Genomic DNA, 12805 nt, shown 5'->3' with positions numbered 1-12805 from the left:
TGTGCTAAGACATAATTTACACCCCTTACTTTGGATTTCATTGCCCTCCGTGAGCCCTCATCTCTCCCTCTCTGACCATGACTTGTTCTTCCCCACACACCCTCCAAACTCCAGCCACACTGGCTTCCTTCCATTTCTTGCACATACCCATCTGCTTCCTGCCACAGGGTCTTTGCACAATCTGTTCTCCCAGCCTGGGATGTTTTTCTGATCCATTTTTATAAGGTTGGCCCCTACTTGCCTCTTAGGTCTTGGTCAGATATCACCCTCTCACAGAGGACTTCCTTGACCATTCACTTCCCTTTATCAATTACCCTATGTGGTTCCTTTTTTTGAAAAAAAAAAATAGGAGTTATTTTTTAGAGCACTTTTAGATCCATAGCAAAATCGAGCAGAAGGTAGAGATTGCCCATACACCCTATGCCCTGACATGTGCACAGCCTCCCTTATTGTCACAATCCCCCACCAGAGTGTATATTTGTTACAACTGACAAAGTTATACTGACATAACATTATCACCCAAGGCCCATGGTTTACGTTAGGATTCACTGTTTTACAAATGTGTGTTGCCGTGTATTCACCATTATAGTATCATACAGAATAGTTTTGCTGCCCTCAAAAGCCTGTGTGTCCTCCCTGCTCAGCCCTCCCGCTCCTCTAACCCCTGGCAACCACTGATCTTTTTATTGTCTCTGTAATTTTGCCTCTTCCAGAATGTTAGATACAGAGAATCACACACTATGTAGCCTTTTCCAACTGGCTTCTTTCACTTAATAATATGCATTGAATTTTCCGCCATGTCTTACCGTGGCTTGGCAGCTCGTTTCTTTGCAGTGCTCCCTGATGTCCCAGTGTCTGGGGGTACCACTCCCCTGCTGAAGGATGTTGCTCCCCAGCTCTGGCAGTTCTGGGTAAGGAGCTGTAGGCATCCATGTGCAGGTGGGGTTGTGTTTTCTTCACTGCATTTCCTACTACCTGATTTTTTTGTTCAATGTTTATTTCCTGTCTTCCGGGCTGGAATGTGAGCGCCATGAGAGCAGAGGGCAGAGGAACTTCTCTCTTGTCCCCGGGTATGTTCTCTAGGCCGGAGCCTGCTGCCAGCTCTGTTCAGTGAATGAGTGGCCTGCCGACTGCCACCAGAAAGCCCAGGCGGGTTCTGCGCCAGGAGACGGAGCTGCCAGCCGAGCCGTGTCTCAGCACCACCAGACTTTTCTCCCCATCACTTCAGATGGGCTGTGACCACCGGTGCAGCCTGCCCAGAAGGGGGCTGTGGGAATGTGGGGAGCGCCCGATGGCGGCAGCTTGTGGGAGCCGTGGGCCTCCCACCCATCTGCCAGGCACAGCTTGTGGACTCAACAGCAGGGGACCCCAATCTGAGGAAAGAAAGCAAACCAGGACCCAGAAAAAAGAAAAACTAGAAAAGCAGAGTGATGATGGATGGCTAATTACCACTCCTTCTTGCTACTGTTACTGGTAATGTCGCATAGGGAGCCGGAACGCATCCTTCACCCCTCGGGCTCGGAGCCCCCTCGGTGACTGCAGCTAGCATTTGTTGAGCTTTTACTCTGTGCTCCACGCTTTGCCGAGTGCCTTCTAGAGGAACAGTGCGTTAGTCATCACAGCAGCCCTCGGGCATAGGCACTGTTGTTATCTGCAGTTTTCAGATGAGAAATACAGTACTTGCCTTTGATCCCCACCTCCTGAGTTGGGAGTAGCTTCCAATCAGGTGGTCTTGCTGCACAGCCCATGCTCTCGAACGTGACCGAGAGAGGCTCTCGTGACCAGTGGTCCCCACCATGGGCTGATCATCACCCAACTCGCACACAGCTTTCCTGGGCCCTGTTGCAGACATTCTGAATCAGAATCTCCCACGAGGCTTGCAAACGTACAGGCCATGGGTTCAGGAAGGTTGCCTAGGTGCATGAGATCCCCGTGAACACAACAGAGGTTCTGAGAGCATTGGAATTAAAAAAATTCTTTTCTTTTCTATCTGCAGGCCTGACTCAGCCCCTGCCTAGAGGTCTGCAGGGGTCTGTGCCCAGGTGATCCTGATAAGCATCCAGTTTCCTTCCCATGCGCTGCCAGCAAGGCGCCTGACCAACTGGCATTTGGATGCTTTATGAAGCAGTCAGCTCAGTACTTCACATGACAGAACATGTCATGTACAGATGACTCAGATTCTCTCTTTTTTTGCTTTTTTCACACAGGGACTTCTGGTGGGCAGGGAGGCCTCAGACATACAAGAATTGAGTTTATCATGTCCCCCAATTCATAGTATGCCATCAGTCCATAGAAGATGCCTCTTTTGGTTTTATTTCATTCTTTTCTTTTCCTCACTCTCTCCCCAACAATGAGCCCCCACCTAATAGGTTTTATATCTTTACAATCCACCTCTTACCTGTTTGATTCTATATAAAAGGATCCTTCAGATACGTCACTTGGTAGCCTGTGTGGGTGCTGTTTTGTTTTCACGGATGGTGGTGTAGGATGGCTGTATTTATTAGATCATTCTTGCGTTCATCTCAGAAAAGCACCTGCCTCTCTGGAACCGCCTTTCACTTGGTCCCAGTTTTGCCTGCTTGGAGCTAAACAGAAAAATCCCACCCCCTCTCTCAACATTCCAAGGCAGACGCCATGGCTGCCCTCTTCTGCAGCTTTGATCTGTCCTCAAGAGACAGAGGGCTGTCCTTCTTCCTCCCTGGGATGCCCAGTAGTTAGACGGCATTCCCCCTGAGGGGTCCTGATGACTGTATCCACACTCCCATCTGGAGGGCTACTTCTCCAGCTCTAGAAATAACCTCTTGTGTTGTTGGAAGGGTCAGGAGAAGAGCCTGAGGTATGTGACTGGGCCATACAGCAAGAATTGCAAGAAGTAAGATTTGGTTGGAAGCATAAATTTAATTCCCTTTGGTTAGAAATCTCTGCGCTTCCCCTTTTCTCCCCGGTGGTCAGGATAGGGGAACGGATGGCCTCACTTATGTGAGGGTATCTCCAGGCAGGGCGTCTCTGTCTTCACTCCACATTGAGCTCTCTGAGCGCAGCACTGGAACCCCTGCGCCCAGACAGCGGTCAGCTCTCCCTGTCCTTTGACTTGCGTGGAAGGTCCCTCAGTGCACAGGATGGATCGCAAGCCATGTGCCTATGTTCCAGGCTGAGTGTGACTGGCTCCAGGAGCAGAGGGTGCCTGTGTGCCCGCGTGGAATGACTGCCGTCCTCATCCTTTGCTCCTTTATCTTTATGAGCACATTATAGATACCAGTATTACACATTTATTTGATATTGAGGTGGAATTGACATATCATAACATTAATAATTTCTAAGTGAACGGCTCAGTAGCATTCAGTACCTTCACAGCGTGTACGGCCACCACCCGTGTCTAGTTCCAGCCACGATCATCACCCCGAAAGGAAACCCCATACCCATTCAGCAGTTGCTCCCCGTTCTCCTCTTTCCCTCTGCCTCTCATAACCACCAATCTCTGTTCTGTCATATGATTTACCTGTTTGGATATTTTACATAAACGGGATCAATCTGTGACCTTTGAGTATGGTTTCTCTTACTGAGCATAACGGTCTCGGGTTTTACTCCCTCTGTACCCTGTTAGCACTTCGTTCTTTTCTGTGGCTGAATGATATTGCGTGATATATAGATACTGCAGTTGCACATTCGGGCTGTTTCCACCTTTTGGCTACTGTGAATGATGCTCCTATGAACGGGTGTGTACACGTGCTTATTTGAGGGCCCGTTCTTAATTCTTCTGGCCATATACCTAGGAATAGAAGTACAGGGTCAAAATGGTAAATCTGTGTTTAATTTTTTGAGGAACTGCCAAACTATACATTTCCATTTTAAATAGCAGTTTTGCTCTGGGGCTTTCCTGCGTGTGGAGAGACAGAGAAATTAGATGCAAAAACCTTGGGCTAGGAGTCAGGAGACCTGGATTTTTCTCCCAGCTTTGCCACCAACCCAGCTGGGTGACCCTGAGCGGATCACTTCCTCTCTCTGGGCTTTTGTTTTCTCATTTGAGAAGTTCAGGGGATTACACAAAGCTTAACAGTCTTTGAATTCTCTTCCTCCAAGATTTTATTGGAAAAAGTGGGTTCTAGAGAGAAGAGAGAGAGAATTGTCAACAGCTACATGTGATTATCTCTGTTCTTTTCCTACTGTGTTTTTCAGTTGTGAGTCACAACACCCCCAAATAATTGGTTTTTTTTCCCTGCCAATGTGTTTCTGGTTAATGACTAGCTTCTGGCTTCCTTGTTCCATTAAGATTCCCAGGATAAGGTGTCCTTTTTCTTCCCGTCACTTCCTTCTGCTTGGCAGCTCCTGAACAAGACCTGGCCGCCACGGAGCCAGGTCGGGAGCCGTCCCCCCTCGTCCTCCCTGTGGGACGCCCTGCCTTCCCCTGGTGCCGGTCCCCTCGGCGTGAGGGTTTCCGCTGGACAGCCCGAGTCTGGTCTTTGGAGATGTAGGAGCCAAGGAGACTCAGCAGAGTCCGCGGACTCTGAGACAGTGTGGGGATCATCGTAAAGAGGAAGGAGGGAGAACCAAAGACCTCCCGGGACAGCTTCCAGCCACAGGCTCCCTCCCTGGCAGATTTTCTGCTCTCTGAGCCCTCTTGCAGGTAGGCAGTTCCCTGGCCAGAGTGCAGTGCCTGTGTAGGGAGGGAGTTTTCCCTCCGTAATTGCAGCCTCCACGGTATCTGCGGTCCGAGGCATGTGCCTTCCTGCGCCACCTGCTGGTTTTCTGGGGAAACATCAAGTTTAAAAAAAAAACATGGTCCACGGGGTTTATTTCATGCATTCGTTCATTTGTTCATTTGGCATCTGTCCATCACATACTCTTTTTTTTTTTTTTATTGAAGGGTAGTTGAAACACAGTATTACATTAGTTTCAGGTGTACAACACAGTGATTCAGCATTTATATACATGATAATTCTAGGTACCAGCTATCACCATACCAAGTTGTTACAGTATTTTGACTATATTCCTTATGCTATACATTACATCCCGGTTACTTATTTATTTTACAATTGGAAGTGCGTATATATATATATATTTTGTGAGGGCATCTCTCATATTTATTGATCAAATGGTTGTTAACAACAATAAAATTCTGTATAGGGGGGTCAATGCTCAATGCACAATCATTAATCCACCCCAAGCCTAATTTTCATCAGTCTCCAATCTTCTGAAGCATAACGAACAAGTTCTTACATGGAGAACAAATTCTTACATAGTCCATCACATACTCTTGAGGGCCTGCTGTGTTTTAGTCTGTTAGATTCTAGTGATTAACAAGAGGCACCTTCCTTTTTATAGGAGCTACAAACAAGTAGCCTTTGGCATGAATGCAAAGTGACAAGTGCTCTAATAGGAGGATATAAATGGTGTTCAGGAGTACAGACAAGGGGCACCCAAGTCACACTTTAAATCCTAATGAGAGAGGTCATGAAAGAGTGTTCTAGGCAGAAGTCAATCTGTGCAGAAGCCAGTCAGCACGACAGAGCATGATGCCCAGCAGACGGCCCGTGCTGGCTGGAGCACAGGCACAAGTGGGGGTGATGACAGCTGAGACTGCAGAGGGGCCTGCTTTATGCAGGGCCTCTGAGTCTTGTCAAGGACGTTCTCTTCAACTTCTAGGCAGCAGTGAGCTAGTGAGTTGACTAGGCACATGTACACTTGCCCTTTAGAAATAACAACTCTATATATGGGTGGAGAATGAATCAGAGGGGTAAGGTAGAAATGGGGAGACCACTTAGAAAGCTGTTCTGGTAACTGGCTTGAAATGATGGTGACCAAGGTGGAAGCGATGGGAAGGGAGGCAAGTGAATGGGGTCCGGAAATATACCTGCGGTCGGGGGCTGGCATTGTGCCCCGCATCCAGGAGAGAAACCGCCGAAAGCTGAATCAGGATCCTTCGGCTCGATCCACGTTCTGGCGCAGGAGCAGTACCTCATCCCCCTGTCTTCAGAAGTATGGCCTTGTCTCCCTGGAGCAAGGCCTGGAACCCTGCTCCTCTCCTCTGTCCCTTCCGTCGGGGTAGATGGGAGATGATGGGGTGTAAGGTGAGAGCAGGCTTCAAATCTCTGCCAGAGAGGAATAGGAGAACAGCGTGTCCACTTGATGGATGGCTATTAGTCCAGGAAAGCTGGAAGAATCCTGGGGAACTGCCTCCCGCCTCCTCTTGGACTTGGCCCCGTGGTGGAACAGCAAACCGGACTGAGTTTTAATTTTAAGCCTCCGTGTTTCAGAGCCTCTGCCCGTCTGAATGCTCTGTGTCAGCTGTAGGTGATTCTTGCTCTTCCCTCTCAGAAGTAGAGGGAAGGATTCATCTCTAACGGACCATTCCAGGCTCCTTGGACAGCCATTTTTGACCCCTCTCCCTGGAGGCCCTGGAATGATTTCTTGTGTTTGAGGACGTGAGCATCAGGCTGTCCCAACACTGCTCGTTCTGCCAACCGACTAGACGCCCCTTCTCCTGGGCTCTCGTCTCAGCACGGCCCTCAGTCTAAAGGCGCAGACATCAGGGTCTGCTGCACCTTAGCCGCACAAAATATCTGCAGAAATCATCCATTCGAAACAAGTCCTTTGGGCAACCAGGTTTCACATAACTCCTAATGCCCGGTGCTGCCGCCTTCACCCAGCCCCTCTCTCTGGATCAAAGGACATCAGTGTGGTCTTATCTGTATGCCCCAAACCCAGGCCCACTCAGCCCAGAGAGGCTGGGAGGTTGATGTGTTTCTTGCTGGCCCAATGCATGGCATCTTCCAGGTGCTGGGCCTGTGGGCCAGTGTTTTCATGACCGTTCTGTGCAGTTTCCTTCCTTCTACAACAATGGTTCTCAACTGGGGGTGGTTTTGTCCTCCAGAGGACAGTTGACAGTGTCTAGAGGGGCAGGAGTGGACCCTACTGTCATCTACTGGCCTCAGCCAGAGAAGCTGATGAATACCCTGTAATACCCGAGACAGTTGCCTGCACAAAGAATTACAGGCTCCTAAATGTCAGCACTGCAAGCTTCAGAACCCCTGTGTTAGAATATCAGTCTGGGACCAAGGGGAACCTTCAGGCCCTGTAGGGTTGCTAGCACAAACTCTGAGCAGAAGAGCAGCTCACTTGTCATTGTGTTTCTTCCCACAGCTGAGCTCTGTCCAGAAGGCGCAGTTTCAGCGGCTGGAGGCAGCGAGACTCCGCGGGCCGGGGAGCAGGGAGCGGGGCCCGGTGCTGAGGATGGCCGGGCAGCAGCCCCCGCCCGGGGTCCTCGCAGCCCTCCTCCTCTGCCTCCTCAGCCTCGGCGGGGCCATCGAGATCCCTATGGATCGTGAGTCATGCTCCCTCTTCCTTCATTCTCCTGTCAGCTGGATGGCGGGGAGGCCAGGGGACAGTTAAGACCAACTTCTGAAGAAGGCTGGGAAAGGGGAAGCGGTGCATTCCAGGTTCAGAGTTGAGTTTCCCTCCAGAGAACTGACAGGGACGGCCTCATGTTTGGGAATGCGGGGCTGTAAATGTACAGCACAGTCTCTCGGGGCTGTGGCTCAGCTGGTGCGTGGCCTGCCTGGAGCCCCTAAGCTGGGCCAGAGGTGGCAGAGTTCAGGCGTCCGAGTGTCACTCAGGTGTTCTTCCCTCCACTTGCCCATCAGAGTTCCCAGGGCCCAAGTGTAGTAGAAGGTTCTCGTTTGCCTTCCTAGTATCTGAGCTGGACTGTTTAGGCCCTCTTGGCTGGACTGACTGATCAGGTGGATGGATGGGCCCAGGAGGGCTGGGAAGAGGCTTATTTTGCAAACAGAGCCCTATTATAATGCCACTGGGAGAACCAGACACTGATTCCTGCAGTTTGTTTTCAACTTTCCCATGGTAAAGCAGAAAAGTAAAATCCATGTCATTCTGTCCCCCATGGTGGGGGCATTGTTTGGCAATCAGTATCACAAATAAGGGGCTTGGAATGCTGCTCTGATGGCCATGCCTCCACCAGCCGTACCTGGTATTACATTTGTAAGTGGCCAGTTGAGTGACAGCCATGCTTCTTGGCCCTGCATTTAGATGTGTACCACCTTTGCACAGTTCTGACACCCCTACCAGGATGTCTTGGCACCCCAGTGCTTTGATGTGGGCATACCACCTCTGCCCCCTGTTCCCTGCCTCCAGGAATAGATTGGACCCGTGTGATGTCAACGTTGCCTTGGGCTCGCTCCAGGTGGCAGATGTCTGGGGAGGGGTGAGCGTGTGATACGGCTTCCAAAAAGTCCCCACTGAGCTCTCCAAAGCCAGCCCCTGGGGCCTGGAAATAACATGGCGGGAGAAGAGTCACAGGTGTCTCAGCCCCTCCCACCTTGCCTCACCAATAACAGCCACCCAGAGGAGTGGACACTTCTGGGTGAGAGGAGGCCAGTAGAGATGATAAGTTGGACCCTGAAGCAGGATGGGCAAGACCCCAGCTACCCCCCAACAGTGTGTGCGTGTGTGTTGTATGCTCAGGGAGGGAGTGGGGGGGTTGTAAAGAAGCTGTTCCCTTGGAGACCATCTGCTGTGCTGGCTTAGGGAGAGTCTCTCCTTAACACTCCCAGGCAGACAGTCTAATAAGGAGCACGATAAGGCCACGTCCCTGGAGAGGGGGGCAGGTGGAGGAAATTGGGTTATCAAGGAAGTGGTGAAGGCTCATTTCTCCCCTGCTGCTTCTCCTCGCTCACTCACTGCCACTTTGATCCCTGGCGGCAGTGGGTGAGGGGGTCCTGCAAGGTGAACCTACAAAGAGATGCTTTGACATCTCTGCTAGGAATCTGGATTTCCAAAGCTCTACTGGAGCCACAGGCAGGCACCCCAGCACAGGTGTCTCCAGAGGCCCACCTGCAGGGCACCCTGACCTCCCCAGCACCACCTCCCCAGCTCGGGGGCCACATGGAGGGCCTGGAGGACAGCCTTTCCCTTACTGTATCCACAGAAACTCAGGCCTGCTGGCTCAGGGTCACACAGCAAATGGGTGATGGCCTCACAAGAAGAACCCGGGTCTCTTGACCCTCCCCCCGTTTGGCACCCAAGTGCCCCACCCCTGCCTCTGGTAATCTGCCTCCCCTTAGTTCTTGGAAGTCGCTGGGCCGTGTGCCCAGGGGAGAGCTGAGTGCTTTGCAGCATCGCCTCCTGTGATTCTCACAGCGAGTCCATGATGCAGGTCCTTGGCCGACAGGTCAGAAACCCCCGTGCAGAGCAATGAAGCGTCTTCTACAGCTCCCAAGTGCCAGGGCCTGCACAGACCGCACAGCTCTCTGAAGTGGGAGGTGTGCCTTCCGGTTGCTGCAGACGTAGTGGCCATAATGACATTTCCAGAATGAGTCCACAGAAGCCAAACACAACGCAAGACACAGGCAGACCCTGCAGAGAGGCCCTGGGCCCCCTGGGAAGAGGTCCTCTGCAGCCAGGTGGCCCCCTCCCACTGGGCCCAGCCCAGCTGCCTCGCAGATTGTCTGAGCCTCTTCCACATCTCAACCTGGGGCTGGGGAGAGAGCAGACATTTACTGAGGTTCATTTATTGAGATATTATTGACGTATAACATCTGTAAGCTGAAGACATACAACTCGACGATTTGCCGCACGTATTTATTACAAAGTGATGCCCGCAGTAGGTGCCGTCACCCCGTCCATCCCCTCACGTCATTGCCTTTCTCTCTGCATGGTGATGACGTTTACAGTCTCCTCTCTTAGCAGCCTTCAAGCATATGACACACTGCGCTCATTGTAGTTGCCTGCTGTGCACTAGATCCCCAGAACCTGTCCACCCTTTGACCAGTAGCTTCCCATACCCCCAGCCCCTGGCAGCCACCATTCTACTGTTCATCTGAGTTTGACTTTTTTAGATGCTGCATATGAATGAGAACATACAGTATTTTTCTGTCTCTGTCTGACTTATTTCACTTCACATAATGCCCTCAAGGTCCATCCCTGTTGTCACGGAAGGCAGAAGAGATACGTGCTCCCCCATATTCATGGCAGTGCTACTTCCACAGCCAAGGCCTGGGGACCGCCCGAGAGCAGGCCCCCCAACTTCCCTGTACATTGGCTGGGAGGGGCTGAGGGGCTCAGCCAGAGGCTGCCCTGCCAGGTGTGCCCTTCCACTCGCTTGCCCCTTTGGGGCCCTATCTGTGCCTCGAGGACCAGGGCATTCCTTCTGCCCTGGGGAGTTTGGCACGGCAGGCTTCCTGGAGACGAGCCCTGGGCTGCTGCTGCACAATCCCTCATAGAAGCGCCCAGCCTCCAGCCCTGTTGCTCTGCCCGGAGACTCACACGTACCCACCTCCCCAACCCTCACCAGCCCCAAGGAGAACAACGTGACCTTTGAACAAAGCAAAGTGTCGCCTCATCACCCAGAATGAGTTTGCCAAAAAGTGGCTGCTGGCAGCTTGCCACCCCCATCTCCCCCCACATCAACGGACTCAGCATTTTTCTCCTAGGAGCCCACAGAGGGGGGCAGTGGGGTGGGAGAAGCCTTTCCTCCTCACCATCATCCCAAATAGTGTTGTGGGATGGGCTCAATAGCACACACATGCCATCCTCCAAGTGATGGCTGCCAGGGTCCTAGGTATCAGAGCCGGGAAAAGAGGTGCAGGGGGAAAGAAAGAAAGAAACCTTGCAGGCTGGTAGGCATGTGCCTCATGCCCTGCACAGCCTGGTGGAGGATTTCCCCCCACCCCCTTGTAAGCTAAAGGGCAAATTCATTTTCCACTTGACATCAGCTTCCAGCAAGTTGCACAGGAGGAAAAAAGAGCAGGTGGTGTGACACGATGGGGGTGTCCCAGGACTCGGTAGTTGCCCTTGTCACCAGGCTGGCTGTCCCCATTGTCTTCTGCCTGCAGCAGCTTATCTTCTGGGTTGATTGTGCCCCTGTAATGAATTCCTTCATAGTGGTGGCTGCAGATGTCATTACCTCTGTAGACAAGGGCAGGCCCCTGGTCTGATTTCAGTGTGGGGCTGGGGACAGCCTTCCAGCCAGTTCCAGATGCCTTAAGAGTCTCCATTCCCCCCAAGCCTCCCCCTTACTTTGTCCAAAATGCCAAGGAGAACGGAGTGCCAAGGCCCCACCTGGCCAGCATACCTCTTGTGAAAAGAGCTCTGGACCAGACAACTGGAAATCTGGTCCTCATTCCAGTTCTGAAATGAACTTCCTGTGGACCTTAACTGAGCAACTTCCTTTCCAAGAACTGAAGATCCCTGGACAAAGTCTAGGACTCTTTCCATTGAACCAGCCTGTGATGCTATAAAAAAGAGGCTTGAGGGCCATGTGGGCAAAGCAGATCCATTGCCAGGCTTCCCATCCACGGCCGCTGTGCATGAGGATGCAGAAGACCTCAACTGTGTCCTGAGGTGAAGAACCAGGGGCCTGGGCGGGTGCTCAGCAGTGGGTCAGGTGCCAGCCCTACTTCTGAAATGCCCCCTGCTGCCACCGCCCCCTCCATGCCAACCCCCGTGGCTTTCCAGAAAACTTTTCTTGGGCCCCTGGCCAGAAAAATGAGATGTGTGAAGGCGCTGCCCCAGGTAGCCCCACGGAGCGTGTTCAAAAACCATGGATTCCTGCTTTTCCCCTGGGTTTTGCATTCTGTTTTGTTTCCTGCCAGGGCTGCCCCAGGCACATGGTAAAGTGGGTGACATCTCTTCCAGTGCCCATCAGCCACACAGCCTGGGCCCCCCCGAAAGAATAATTTTGAGCCTTTTCGGGGGTCTTACACGCAGGGCTGTCACTCACGGCAGCGTGTGTTGGAGGGCACTCGTGCCTGCCGCCCTCCGCGTCCCCTCTCTGGCAGCTGTCTGCCCTTTCCTCGGGCTCTTGCTTCTCTGGGTCCTGTCATAGCTCTGCCTTCTCCAGCTTGGCCCCCCTCTGAGTCCTTAAACTCCTCTACCCCATCTCCCTGTGGTCAGTCAGAAAGCCTCGGGGTCACCACAGCTCACCGGCAGCCTCGCTTCCCCGGGAAGCCCTCACTCTGACAAAGTCAGCCTGCAGCACCCACGGCGTGTGACACCCACCCCCTCAGGAGGTGAGAACGGCGTCAAAAGGAAAAGGCGGCTTAAAAAGTTACTGGCACACGTGTTCTCTGCAAATTTTAACCAAGACTTTGTTGCCACAAAGAACGCCCCATCTAAAATCTTGCCGTTCAAAGGATGGTCCACAGACCATCGGCACTGACGTCACGTGGCTGCTTGTCAGAAATGCAGGATCTACTGCATCAGAAGCTGGTTGTAACCATTACCACCCCCTACTCCCCACCCGTGAACTTGGGAAGCCTGACCTCAAACACACACCTGTAACACAGGCAGGTGCACATCTCAGGTGAGGGCTGAGGAGCATTTGTGCCACCTGTCTCTCCACCCCTTTTGTAAAAAGCACAGAAAGGGGTGGTGGGCTCTGCTCCCCTCCCCAACCCCAGCAGCTGTTCAGAAGCCAGCTTTCCAGAGGGCCGTGGGCAGGCCAGCAGCAATTCCTCTGTTGCTAGTTTTCCACAGGATAAGAAAGGAGGAGACGGTGTGGAAGGAAGGTGCTTCCAGGTGCAGAAGAGAGGAGGGTGTTGTGGGAGGAGTGACGCCCCTGGGCTGTGCCCTCAGTGGAGCTGGGACAGGCCCCTCAGCCTCAGCCCTGCCCCGTTGCCCAAGGAGCCTGCTCTCCCCACGCTGTGTCTGGGGCTGACGGTGCCGGAGCTCAGCCGCATTCAAGCAGCATTGTCGCTTGTGATGTCTGGACTTCCCTGGCGACATGATGCGGTCAGAAGCCGGGCTGTGTGCTCAGCTGCGTGCTGTCATCTCCCCGGGGAGGGGTCACCTTCTC

At 52.5% G+C, this 12805-nt stretch overlaps 1 protein-coding gene across 15 annotated transcripts in view; it reads left to right on the top strand.

Annotated features, from left to right (window-relative positions):
• NFASC (neurofascin) overlaps positions 1-12805 on the top strand; it is a 167709-nt gene that overhangs the window by 88355 nt on the left and 66549 nt on the right. For all 15 annotated transcript variants that reach the window (XM_057508076.1, XM_057508074.1, XM_036909702.2 and 12 more), the window contains one exon: positions 7141-7321. In XM_057508076.1, the coding sequence (XP_057364059.1) occupies positions 7141-7321 (181 nt within the window). The remainder of the gene's footprint in view (positions 1-7140; positions 7322-12805) is intronic.

This window comes from Manis pentadactyla, chromosome 9 (genome assembly GCF_030020395.1).
Source record: "Manis pentadactyla isolate mManPen7 chromosome 9, mManPen7.hap1, whole genome shotgun sequence".
Classification (NCBI taxonomy): domain Eukaryota; kingdom Metazoa; phylum Chordata; class Mammalia; order Pholidota; family Manidae; genus Manis; species Manis pentadactyla.
The sequence above is the reverse complement of the archived record's forward strand: the minus strand, read 5'-3'. Positions and strand labels throughout refer to the sequence as shown.